Here is a 13,337-nt window from a genome sequence, read left to right on the forward strand (position 1 = left end):
GCAGTGGAAGACACATTGTTTTTAACCCCACGGGTTTTAAGCTGCCGAAACTCGACGCTCCACGGAAGGAGGGTGCCATGGCCACCTCTCAGGAGACCCTTGGCTCCTGGTGACCCCACCACGCCCGAAGCAGGGACTTCTGCGGCCCCGCTGCCTTCTCCGGGACCCCTTCATTCCCTCTGGAAGCGACCCCCCTCCGGCTCAAGGTGAGGGGGACCACCTCTGTGGGCGACCCCACAGCGGGGCCTTTCAGGGCAGGGCTGGGCTGGGCTGGGCTGGGCTGGGCAGGGCCGGGAGGGCACCGGGGCCTTGCCTCAGCCCCCTCCCGCCCCCCGGCGGGCAACAGGAGGAGCCCGGGCCCCGAGATGGCGGCAGAGGGCTGGAGGGTGAGGGGGAAGCGGCGAGGCCAGGTGAGCGGGCCGTGAACTGTCGGTCGCCGGCCTCCCTGCCGGCGGGTAGGGCCAGGCCGGGCGGCTCCGGGCGTGAGTCAGAGCGAGGGGCGGGGAGGCGCGGCCGCCTCGGCGAGAACGGCTCTGCCGGGCGGAGGCGGGGGCAGCGTGTCCGGCCCAGACCCCTCCTCCTCCCGCCTTCCTCCGCCCGCCCGTTCCTCCCTCCCTCCCTCCCTGCGCGACTCTCCCGGGGACGCGGGGAGACACCGCCGGGCCTGTGGCCTGGACCGCACGGGGCCTGCCACCCGCACCGCCTCCCTCCTCTCTGCCGCTCGCCCGCGGGTTAAATGTAGCCGGGCGCCCCGCGGGGGCTGCAGCAAGATGGCGGGTAGGTAGCGCCCCCCCCCCTTTTCCGCACACGCCGCCTCCCCGGTGAGGCGCCAGCCCTCCTCTTCCCCCCCCCCCCCCCCCCCTCCTCCTCCTCCTCCTCCTCCGCCTCTCCCCCGCCCCGGCTTCGGAAGCGCTTCCCTGTTGCTGTCCGGCTTAGAGCGTGGGGGGCTGTGGGGTCAGGTCGCGGGGGGGCACCGGGGCGCAGCCCGCTAACGGCGGCGGCGGCGGCGGCCCCGCGGGTGGGCCGGGTCACGCGTGGGGGGGAGGGGCTGGGGTGTGTCGCGGGGGGGGCGGCGGCGGGCCGGGCACGTTGGCACATGGTGTATCTCCCCCCTTCCCCCAGATCTGTCGCTGCTCCAGGAGGACCTGCAGGAAGAGATCGACGGATGTGAGTGGGGCCAGGGGGGCGTGGGGCGGCTTTCGGGCGAGGAAGTGGCTTCAGAGGGGAGCGCCCACGGTGCATTGTGGGAGGCGGCGGGGGCACAGGAGGAGGAGGGAGGCCATGCTCCGCGCTTCCCTGTGTACATGACACGCAGCCGGGCACGCGTGGGGCAAGCCGGGCTCCGCCGAGCTTTCCCGCGGGGGAGCGGCGGCGGCGGCGCCGCGCAGCGGGGTGCGTTGGCCGGCGGGAAGCGCGCGCGGGGCGGGGAGGGGGTGCGCGCGGGGGTTCCGTTAACGGCCGTCCCGCCGGGGGGGTGTGGTGGCAGCCTGAAGGCCGCCCTGGGGAACCGTCCCCTCACGGCCTGGCCACGGTGTGTGTGTGGGGACGCCTCCGGGGAGGAGAAACCTGCCGGCTCGGAGGCTGCAGCGTGTGGGTTGCTCGTTCCTTTTATATGTATATTTTTTCCTTATATCTGTATATATATTTTTTTTTTTGTCCCCCTCCGCCCCCCCCCCCCCCCCCCCCCCCCCGGCCCCCTCTTCCCGACCCTGCTGGAGAGATGTGTGGAAAAGAGTTCATGTCAGGGAGCAAATTGCAGAATGTGGTGGCTCTGGTGCAAAATTACTAACTCAGGGGTATACGAAGCCTGGCTGGCAGACTGTAAAAATGTTACTCAGGTGAGAAGGCATCCGTTGGTAATGTCAGTACCGAGGGAGCTTCTTGGAAAGCAGAGGAGGATAAATTTTGGGGCGGAAGTGAAAAATGGAGGCGGCTGGTAAGGCAGGCGTCTGCCTCGCAATCTGCCGTGGGCGTGCGGACCCTTGTTGCTGTCTGAAGGTATTTTGTCTGACGTGCAGTCTGCACAGTGAGCCGCTCACCAGGGCTGGATTGCAGGAGAAAAAGCTTTCATTTTATGTCTTACGCTTTTAGGGGAGTGTTATTTTCACTTTTCAGACTTTACTGTGAGCGTTCTACATCTTCAGTTCTGTGATTTGATGTTTAAAAGGCTTTTATCATGTGTTGCCTTGTACAAAGAGGGAGTCTTTCTCCAAGGCTGCTTGCTTGAAATTCAGATTGATGGCATAGCTGTTTGTAAACTTTGTGTGATTACAAAAGGACTTTCTCAGAAGTAACACTTTTTTTTTTTTAAAAAAAAAACCTCTGTGGTCTTGAATTTCCACTTAGATTATGATTTTTCTTGACAGGAGTTGAAGTAAGATATGGTTGTAGTCATTGCAGATATGAATCTGTAGCCGTGGGTTTCTGGTGATGGTTTGGATGTTATGGTCTTGTCTTTAAAGCATAATATATGTGTGGAGATATGACTCAATCCAGATGAGAGCATCCTGAAGGCAGGAGCCATACTAAAAATTTGAAACCTCATTAAAAATTAACTGAGGTTTCGATGGAAGTAGATAAAAGTGAATAGCTCAATGCTTATGCATAATATTTTAAGAGAAAAAAATGGAAATCTGTATGAATCAGTGCTATCTGGACATAGTTCAGTCACATGGTGTCTTTTATGTTTCTAAATTTTATGTGGTTTTGTTCTTGTGAGGTGGGTTTGAGATGAAGAAAAATAATACAGACCAGGGAGACCGTACGTATCTAGTAAAAAACAACGTTTCTTGTGCCCCTGTACAACAGGTCGTATGCAATTTATGAAAGCATTCCCAATTGATGCATTGTTTGATACTACATTTCATAGTTGCACATGTGAAACAGACAATGTCAAAAAAAGACGCAATTTTTGCCTGGCGGTGCCAAGCCTGAACCCCACCCTACAGTACCTCTCTATTGTAAATATTACAAATATTTACAGCTCTCTCGAGCAATAGACTTAGAGGCTTGTTTAGAGGTGTATTCCTGAAGTAGTAATGCAATTCTGAGAAAACTGGAAGTGCTGGCAGCTTTTATGCATGTGTGATTCTGCCAGCTGCAGTCTTGCTATTGAATGTGCTAGGCTGTAGTTAAGGACAAACAAGGAGAAAGCTATGTGGGCATACCTCTAGTCCTGGTGGTATAATTTAGGAAGAGAAATTGGGTAAATGCAAAATAATATGACTGAGATGGGATCAATTGTTTGGCTATTTTGAAAAGTGAACTATGTAGTTTCCGATAAATCTTTGGGCTTTTAATTGATCTAGTATCAAGTGATAGCAAAACATCTATGAGGTATGTTGGAGAAACCAGCAGTGGTTAAGGCTGGATGAATGTGTACAGATCTGGATTGGACATCTGAAGCTTGGTCTGTGATTAGGCATATGGTTTAGAACATTTTACATTTAGAACACTTTACATTTAGAACATTAGGTGTTCCTTTGTAGCTCCTCAATGAGTCTAGGTTTGATTCTGAATCACAAAATTGTACTTTCTTTATAATGATAATCTACAATGTGATTCACCATTTTCTAATACAATAAAAGTACAAAAGAAAATGAAAGAATCATTAACGTGACTAATATATACCTTTTATTGGTCATGCTCTAAGGCAGTAGGAGAAAGTCCTGGAGTTGCGCAAACAACAATGTATGGTTGCTGCTAAAAATAAAGAACCAAGCATCTATATCTTTTTAGTTGAGCAAAGTTAAGAACAGCTATTTTTTGATCGTTGTCTTTAAGGTCTCTGGAATTAAATATTTTACTGTAAAGTTGGAGGTTAATCAACAACTTGTACAACTGTACAATTTGTGCTCTCATTTATTGTGCCAACTCATTGGATGCTAATTAACCTGAAATATAAAACAGTAAATTATTATGTCTTTGGAGTACTGTTTTAACAGTTGCTTGTAAAAGAAAGTTTACAAGCAACAAGTTTCCCAAAGAGAACTTTTGATATAAATATTTAGGTTAAACGAAGCGTTCCTACACTTCAACAGAGAGTAGTAAATCTGCGTTTGGAATAGTGGGAGACCTCAGAATATATGCTGTGGAAGGCATCTGTTTAAAAATTGCCTTTTGTTTATTTGTTTAAGAGGTCAGAGATTAAACGGGAGCTTTTATAAGAAAGGCTTTTAGAGACTAGTTGATAAACCAGCTGGATTGACTTTTAAATAATTAATTTCAGCTTTGGTTCGCATTTCTATTTTGAAAGCTTCATATTATTTTCTGCTCTTGGTTGCTTGGTAACCACTGGAAAGCTCTGATTTTTTTTTTTTTTTTTCCAGGTGAATGCATATTTTACACCTGATGGTACATTACACAGATGATTGCTTTAAGTAGTTACATAGCTTGGCATGTGGTATTTCAGTACTTTAATTTTAGCTAATACTTCGCTTCTGTAGAGGTAGCTCCTAATGTCAGAGGCTATGATTTCTTAAAGAAATTCTGTCTCTCCCATATTCAGCCATCAGCTTTTCCTTGATCAGTAGTTTGAAGTAAAAATAAATAAATAATTAACACCCCCCCCCCCCCCCCCCCCCCCCCAAACCAGTGAATGTATCCTGGCTGAACCTACCTAAGGTTAGAAAAGAAATTTCATTCCTAAATGTAAGTTATTATTGTGAAAGGCAACTTTGTTATTGACTCTAACCCCTCAAATAAGTAACATATCATCGCATTGCATCTGTGTCAAGGTGAACCTAACAAGAATCCTTGCATGATATCCATTAAGGCAAAAAAAACCCACCCTAAAGGCAATAGGATGAAAATTCAAAGTGGAAGCCTGCAGAAGACTCCTCATCCCATCTGGCCGCTATAAGGTCGCAAAATTAAGGTAGTGGTTCAGTGTCACCTGGACAGTTACCCATAATGCTACTTGGACTGTTGGCTTCCATGATCTTTTGTCTAAAATCTTGCACGGTATATGAAAAGAAGTCAGGGAAAATTTGGCTTTTGTTAAAATCTTTGATTTGTGCATACAAAAACCAAAATTGAATAAGGTAGCTGTATAAGCTAAGTATAAAACAGAAAAGAAAATAAGCAACAAAAATGCTTCAAAAGCAAACACGGGGGTTGTAGAATTATATTTCTGATGATAAATAAAATGTTCTTTATGACTCTTCCTTGATAGTGTGTGTTTCACACCCCCTTCCCCCACTGGAGGGGGTTTTGAAGATTGAACTGATCAGTACAGATAGATGCAATCAAACGTACCTTGATGCTGACTTCTTTCAGTCTGTCCATTGACGTGCGTAGGATGTGTATTCTGAAAAATAGAGCCATCTGTAATTAGAATTCAGGTTGTTAAAGACAGCTTTATTTAACTTGGATTTTAACTGTGATTTAAATCAGGAGAGGAAAGAAATTTTGATCTAATAACTGGTTTAATACTGTTTTGCATGTGTGTTTTTTGAAGAAATATTTGTTATAACTGGCAGCTGCATTTGCATACGACTTTTGGACTTTGGATAGTTGCAAGTACTATATAGATGCTTTGGTGGTTACGTAGCTTAACATTCAGATTCTGAAGCTTTACCTTTTATCATGTTGAAAAATGGTGAGTGATAATTACCTTTTTTTGTACACTTACTGTTCAGATGTTTTAACTAAAAATGCAGAACATGGTATTTTAATATCTAAGCATAGTTTAGACAGTTCTGGTTTGAACTGTTAAATGAGTTTTAATAGATACATATATGTATACACTTGTATGTAAACTTGTTTTCCTTAGCATAACAGTTTAACAGTAAGATAGATTTAACTTTTAACAATAACATAGTTTTTACAGTTATCAAATCTAGTGTTACTGGTTGGATTTTAGTTGTAGATTAAACAGTTATAAAGATTAAAAAAATACAGTAGCTGTAATCTAATATACCTCTGGTTTTAGTATTGAGTTCTTTTTAATTGATTGAAAAGAGACAGGTCTTTCTAGCCTCCTCCCAGCGGGCTTCTCAACAGTGAGTGAGCCAGTTATTCAGCTGAGCTAAAGAAAATACTCTTTGTGCATCTGCAGGTGTCAAAAGCTGTTTCATCTTTGTCTTGTTCCAGGTGATCAGCAAATCATCTGGCATTAGCAGTGAGCTTGTGTTTGTTGAATGCTTTTAATTAAATTATTCTACACGTGCAACTTAAGTAGCACACAAGTCTTTTCCCAAATAGAAGCTAAGTTAAATTTAATTTTTCTTTCAATTTTTTTCTCCTTTTTCCTAACACTTAAAGCCAAAAGGTTTTTGCTTGTTTTTTTTTTGTTTGTTTTGTTTTTAATAAATAAAATTGGTCTGTATTTACCTGTGGTGTCAAATCACAGTCACGGCTTGCTGCTGTGTTGTTGCTCTTAGTCCCTTGCAGTGAATTATGTTGGGATAACATGCATTCAGTATTTTAAAATTCACCTTACCTTTCCTGCAACTGTACATAGTAATATCAGAGCTTTTGTATTGTGGCTCCTTTGTTCCTTTACCACAGAACAAGAACTCGCAAATTTTGTTATGCTGTTAGTTGTTACGTATAGACTGCAAGTCTGGTCGCTAGTATGGCTAAATTTCCAACATAACGTTTGAATGCCAAGTTGCAGTGCTGACCTTTTGGTCCTGTCAGAGATTTAGCTCTGGTGAAAGAGTGCTGGGAGAGTTTGAGTTACTAGGATGGCATTTCAGTAGGATGCAGTCTTTAATGTCTGTGTTGCAATAAATAATAACAGAAATTAATGTCAGACTTTCTGTTTCAGTTCTCTGGTGTGACTGAGATTCTGTTCCATTGGGAATCTAATAACCAGTTTATATTGCTAATGAAGCATACTTGTTAAGTCTGTTGTTTCCCCTGGAGATCAGGTTTTAATTCTCCTGACTCTTCAGTTTATTTCTTTGTCTTTTAATGTGGCAATTGACCCTTTATAGAAACTGTGAGACTCAGGTGGATGGCTGTGTCCTCATGGAACTCTGATTTTAGCAGTCTCAGGTGGGTAATGGTTAGTGTCTTTTTCTTGAGCAACCTCTTAGGATTCTGCAGAGGAGAGGTTGTGAAGAAAGGGTTGTGCTGGATTTGGTATAGGCTAATGAACCTTCCTCATGCAGCTGTACATGTTTTCTCCATTACACCTAGCAGAGGTTTGAAGAAGAGCTAATTTTTTTAGGCTTTCAGCTTCCCAAGGCCAGTAGCATCACTTCTCATGTGGAAATGGGCTTTTCACGAGCCACCTTTTATGTTCCTGTCTCTGGCAGGAATCCTCAATTAAGGTTGCCAGCTCCTCTTTTATCTTTTTATTATTTTTTTTATTTTGTCTGTGTCTCCTGATTTATCTCCTATGACTTCAGGAATTCTCCTCCCTTTCTCTCTCACTTGGAGGGGGAAAAAAAACAAACAAAAAACCCCAAACAAACAAACAAAAAACCCCAAACCCGCAAAAAAACGGGAAGGCATGAATGAGTCAGGAAAGAGATGGAAATTTTCAAAATCTTAAGCTTGAGTGAAACCTCGCTGTTCATGCAGTTGCTTCTGACTGCTGACCTATTGTGGAGGTGGCAGACCGCACTGTGTTGAAGATAAAATGCCTCTCTTTCCTGTGTGTGTCTTTTGCTGCTGAGACTTTCCCTCTGTGTGGGCAGGAAGCTTTCTTTGAAAGGGTAGTAGCTGCAAGAGATGACTTGTAACAGTAGCAGAACTGGATGAAAGGACAGCTTCTGCTTTGGGAGCTGGAGTAACAATTCTGTCTTTGGAAGAGCAAGGCAGGGACAGCTGCCCCTAAAGGAACGCAGTACATCAGGGTTTCTCTGTCAGCTTTAGAAAGTATAGCATAAGAAAAATTAATGTGGCTTTTTCTTGGTTTGGGTGTGGTTCTTTCTGGCAATAGGGTTTTAAAATCCCGTCTAATATATAGGTTAAACAAAGTGTCAAAATACATTTGTGAAGGGTGTTCATTTTCAACAGCAGAACAACTAACTGCACTGAGAGTTGAGAGTACTGGTTTGGTGGGGGGGCTGTTACTATTTTTGAGGTTAAAAAAAATGAAAGGCAAATAGTACAATAAATATGCATTATTCTGAGATAAAATTTCCCTAAAAGCTAAAAATACTAGTGTATAAAAGTGACATTCTATATGAGCGCTAATGCAGACTGTTGGAGTGTTTTTCTCTGATAAATAAGTCTGCGTAGGTATTTTTTTGTCTTGTTGCCATAGTGCCTGAATGGTTCCCAAATATTTGAATGGAAGAGAGACCACCTTTTCCTTCCTCTCTAGGCAGAAGGAAGAATAGCTTTAGTAGTCTTTAGGGATACTTGCTTGTGCAGGTTTGCTTGTATGTATGTTTTATTAGAGGAAACTATTTTAAATAACATTGAAATTTGCACCTGTGGCTGTTCTCACTTTCTAAGACTGAATCCACTGCTTTCTGTACTGCTCAGTCTTCTCCCATAGACTGGTTTGATACTTTATACTAAGCATAGACCGGAAAAGCATGAAGAGTTGCAGAAAGAATGTCCTCCTCTGAAAGCTCAGGAAACACGAAGGCTTATCCCACCGAGAGTTTTTAAATGCTGTCAAACAACATCTCACGAGTGTTGTCTGGGGTTTGAGTGGAGAGAGGAGGATTACAGTTAGGAAGTTCAAAGTGATTTATGTTGCAAAGCCATGTTTTATAGAATATGGATGTACTAATCAGAACTTGCCTTGTCTGCAGCATTTAGCCCAAATGTGTTTCAGTTACTGTGACTGAACCAGTCAAAGTAACTGCACAGCGGTGCAATGCTTGATTCAAGTGGAGCAGCTGCGTTAGTAGCTGATGTGTTATAACTCCTCATCTCATGTCAGCATTGCAAAGCTAGCACAAGCCTTTGGAGCGTTTGAGCTTCAACTGCTTGTTTCATAATGCTCTCCCTTACACTTAGACCAAGGGTAAAGCATATGTTGTTTGAACTTGATGTTTTTTTTGTTTACCAAATACCCATTTAGGGGCAGAACTTGAGCACAGCCCCAGGCGCAGTGAATGCATGTGTCCTGTCATGGTAGGACCAGGGAGACCATTTTGGTGGAAGATGAAGTGGAATTCTCTTTGTAGTGCTACAAAGTTTGCAGTCAGTCATAGAGGCAATCAAAAACCCCACAAGCAGCAGTGCTCTGCAGATAGAGGGTGGATGCCTTTCTTTGACTGTAAGGAACTTGTAGAGGGGGGAAAAAAGTAACTTAGAGGAACTTCCTGCTTGCACTAGCTGACACTTGCTTCACTCCAGCCTCATTCCATGATTCTTAATTGTATGCAATTGTTTGGAAAGGGTAAAAGATAGGTATGTTAAGTAGCAGGGGACTTGAGCACCATAGTGATGGGTGTGACATGCTCCCAACAGGAAACTGGTGGACAAAATATAAACTGTTGATTGTTTTAACTGGTAGCTTGGATGTCCTTCTCTTTGTTTTAGTTTCCTCTGGACCAGCTTTTGTTGCAGGTCAAACCATTAACCAGTAGAAGGTACATTCTGCTGTTCTGCAAAGAAATGACTAATGAGCAATATGAGATGGAACTATTCCTTTGTTTCAGAATAAATCAGGATTTTTAGTGTTGCTTGTGTATGACTTGAAGACACATATTTGTCTGTAGCTGCACCTGTTCTTGTTACTTAAAGAATTTTGTACCACCCCTTGTTTCCTCTGATGTTTGTTGAGAAATGCAACTGCTTTGGCATGCATGGTAACTATATCTTTTTTTGAAGGCCTTTGCTAGATGAAAATATTCTCTCAGTCTGTTGTGTTTAGTCTAGTGGGTCTTTTAAATTTGCTGTACCATACTTGCATAGTTCTGTATGTACATAGCTGCTTATTTTGATTCCTGCATCTTTCTTTCATCTGCTAAATGGTGTCCAGTTCTGTTCCCGCCCCACCCTGAAGCTTTATTTTAAATGGTTTGCTTTGTCTGTGCTTCAGGCCGTTAGCAAGCTCTGCTATCAAAGTGCTACATGGGGGCTAATGTGATGAGCCTTGCTGTTAGCATGGCTCTGTTTGCATCAGAGCCGCTCTGCACTTACCCCTTCTTATCTTCCTTGCTCATACCTCTCTCCTCCTTCTCCCCAACTCCCAAACCCAGTCCCACCAAACTTGGGAGTGCAGACAACTGTCTATGCATTCAGGTGTGGTGACTTCACTACATTCATAAGAGACTTAAGATGGATGGTGTTCCATGTTTGAATGAGAAATTTGGGGGAGAGACAGAGAAAGGGAAGTGTGGTTCTTGTTTCTGCTAATATGGTGGACGGACTGGAATCTAGGATTATCACTTGCAGATTCCTTTTTTATTTTTTTCACCTGTTTTGTAATGTTGCATGATGAAATCGCACACTGGTCAAACTTGCATTTTTCTCTGAAAACATTTGTAATATCAGGGTAAACTTGTGGCACCTTATTTGCATTTTCAGTCTCAGAGTACAGCAGGAGAACAGAGATGATATATTTTAAGTGTCTTTTGGAAAAATCAGCTCCCACTTTCTGACAGCGGCACCTATGATCACCTGTGAGTGATACCTGGATGTGGCAGGCAAGATAGTGGAATTCAGCATTACAAATGCATTTTGTAATATTTGTGTAACTGTAATCGCAATAGATCTTGGTTAATGTTACTGAAGCAGTACAGTAAATTTGTGGTAGCAAATGAAGCTGAAATAGCACAACTGACGCTTTGGTCTGTGACATCATTGCGGAACCGGAGCTGCAATATAGTGCACTATGAAAGGGTGAGAGTAATGAGTTCCTAACTGTGGACAAATATAGACGTTTAGCTCATGCTTATGCTGAGGTAGATTTCTCTTTGCAGAACATCAAGATGCAAAATGATAATTCTCATAGTAAATAAGATGGAAAGGAATGCATTTGTAATATTGAAGGGCTGAGAACACTACTTGTGTTCTGCAGAAATCTGAATGTAAGGTGAATTTCTTCTTTCCTAGCATAGAGTATGGTGACTTGGAACGAAACCTGCTGCTATTATTTTGTGATTATGATATTAAATGTTTGGGCTTGTGGGGCTACTATTTTTGCTTTACAATTAAACAGAAAAATTGCTTGCTGGAACAGCAGAACAGAACTAAGTCCTTTTTGCTATATTAACCTGGACACGGCTGTGGTAACAATTGATGTAGACCATAGCAAATAGCCTGTACTACAGTTATACAGATATATCTGTAGCAACTGCCATAGAGACTTCTTAATAGATCTTGAGAATGCTTTGGGTATGCAGAAGATAAAATGAGGGAACTGTAATATTACTTGGAAATCTCAAATCTTTAAAATTATTTGTTGCTCAGCTTTGAGAAATTAAAATTGCTCATTTTTAAATACCTGTTGTCTTGTAACTGAGTTTCCATGTCAAAATGAGGGAGGATATGTTTCTGCCTTGGAGCCTATAGCAGATATAGAAGAACAGAAAGAACAGTCTATGTCAAAGAGTTCATGCATTATGAAATAAAAGAAAAAAAAAAAATTATTGTTTGAAACTTGATCTTGTGCGCCTGTCTGTAAAAGACACGATATGATCAAGATCTTTGTGAAAGACACTATGGAGATGAGACGTAGTAGAAAAATCAACTCACTTGAAAATTGACCTATAGGCTATGGCTTTATAGGGGACTGAGTTTTAAGTGGACTTCTGTTTTGTTGTATGCTCAACCAAGCTTGTCAATGGTCGACTAAGCACCTCTAAACATAGTTTATCTCAGTGAGATTGCTGTATGGTCCATGTTAGTTAATAATTGTGTCAAGTAATTGTATCCTTGCCACGAAACAGAGGAGAACTTAAGGGAAACAGGAGAACTTAAAGTGGGTGTTAATACATTCTTTGTACAGTATGGACCAGATGCAAGATAGATAGACAAGCCTGAACAACTTCTACAAAAAAGAGCCAAACAAATGATTGGACAGGAAAATGAAGGTACAGAGGAGTTACTTGTCTTGTGTAATACAACAGGTCAGTGATAGTCAGATATTGAAACAAAATCCAGTGTTTATCTTGTTTGTGATGCTGCTTTGTGTTTGGTGCTAGTAGTGTAGAGTTTTGAAGAGAAGTTTGCAAACTACTTAGTCTAGATAAATTAACACATTTATTCATTTTCCTCTGCCTTGGTGCTTATGTGGACAGAAAATAGGGGCACTGTGATTGCTTTTTACACTGTTGTCCAACTATCCTTCCTCCTTCCATCACCACTAGTGACTTTAAACTGCTGGGGTAGGGCGTTTTTATAGAAACTCCTGATTTCTTAGCTCTACTTCTTTTGCATGTTAGTGTGAACATGTAAGACCAGATTAAAAGGTACATAGGCTCTGAACTTGCATTAGTTTTCAGTAGTGTATTTTAGCTTAGATGCCTTCTGAGCATTTGGTCTGGACTTATTTGTACTGGTTTGAAAAAGTGAAGAATTCTAACTATCCCAGCCAAAACCAGTACACTTGTGTTCAAGGGTGATTTTTGCATTTGTAGTTTACAAAAGTGATCAAAGTTGGGTAGAAAGCAGAGGAGGGCTGAAGAGGAAATATTCAGTTAACAGCCTTTTGGATAGCTTTATTGGAATAACCTTCCAAATGTAGGGAAAATCAAAGTGACTTGTTTTATTGAATAATGCAAAGTATGTTCTTTATGCATTTTTAGATGAGGAGTGGTTAGATTGTTGGAGAATCATATCTGGGGCAAGTTAAAGATGAACATTCATTTGAGGGGCTTTGTTAGAATGGGAATTCTACTGGGCTGATGCCTCTTTTCACTTGGATCGGTGTCTTGATGTTGAAAGTGAAAATGAATACGTAAGATAATTGTAACAGTACTTTAAAAGAACTATGTACTGTTTGTGTACTGATTGGTTTATTTTTATCACCCCCCTCTTCCCTGTTGGTGTTAGTGTAGCACTTATCAGGATGCTGCCATTTAAATGATCTCTTTTGTGACTATAAGCTGAGATGCTGGAATTACTTAAAGAAAAAATGTTGCTCAGCATCAGTAGCAGAAGCACATTAAGCCTAACATAGTGCTAAACTTAATTTTACAGTGCACAAACACAGCAGAGTCAAATTCACGCACCTCACTTTCTGTTTGAACTAGTAGGAGGCAGGAAACAGATAAATTGTAAGCAGCTGCTCATATTTTTATCATTGATATTTACATCTGATATAGAATGGATTTAGCAGTTTGGTTAACTTAAGTGGTTTCACGAGGCAAAAATTACAAGAACATTCAGTTTACTAAATCAAAGGTGTCAGACATCTAGTCAACTTTGGTGCATGTTTATGTGTTGAGACATACAGAGTGCGCAGTTGCCATGTT

The 13,337-nt window shown here is 42.5% G+C and overlaps 1 protein-coding gene across 6 annotated transcripts in view; it reads left to right on the forward strand.

The window, feature by feature from the left end:
• The first annotated feature begins 343 nt into the window (after positions 1-343).
• The window catches only part of PPP4R1 (protein phosphatase 4 regulatory subunit 1), a 69,874-nt gene continuing 56,880 nt past the window's right edge, over positions 344-13,337 (forward strand). For 2 of the 6 annotated variants that reach the window (XM_074576637.1, XM_074576638.1), the window contains exons 1-2: positions 344-410; positions 1,123-1,167. Coding sequence is in view for 4 of the 6 variants with exons in the window: in XM_074576635.1 (XP_074432736.1) it covers positions 1,305-1,392 (88 nt within the window). In the remaining 2 variants the exon portion in view is untranslated. The other 4 variants (XM_074576639.1, XM_074576636.1, XM_074576635.1 and 1 more) reach the window with 4 other exon arrangements.

This window comes from Larus michahellis, chromosome 2, assembly GCF_964199755.1.
Source record: "Larus michahellis chromosome 2, bLarMic1.1, whole genome shotgun sequence".
NCBI classification, from domain to species: Eukaryota; Metazoa; Chordata; class Aves; order Charadriiformes; family Laridae; genus Larus; species Larus michahellis.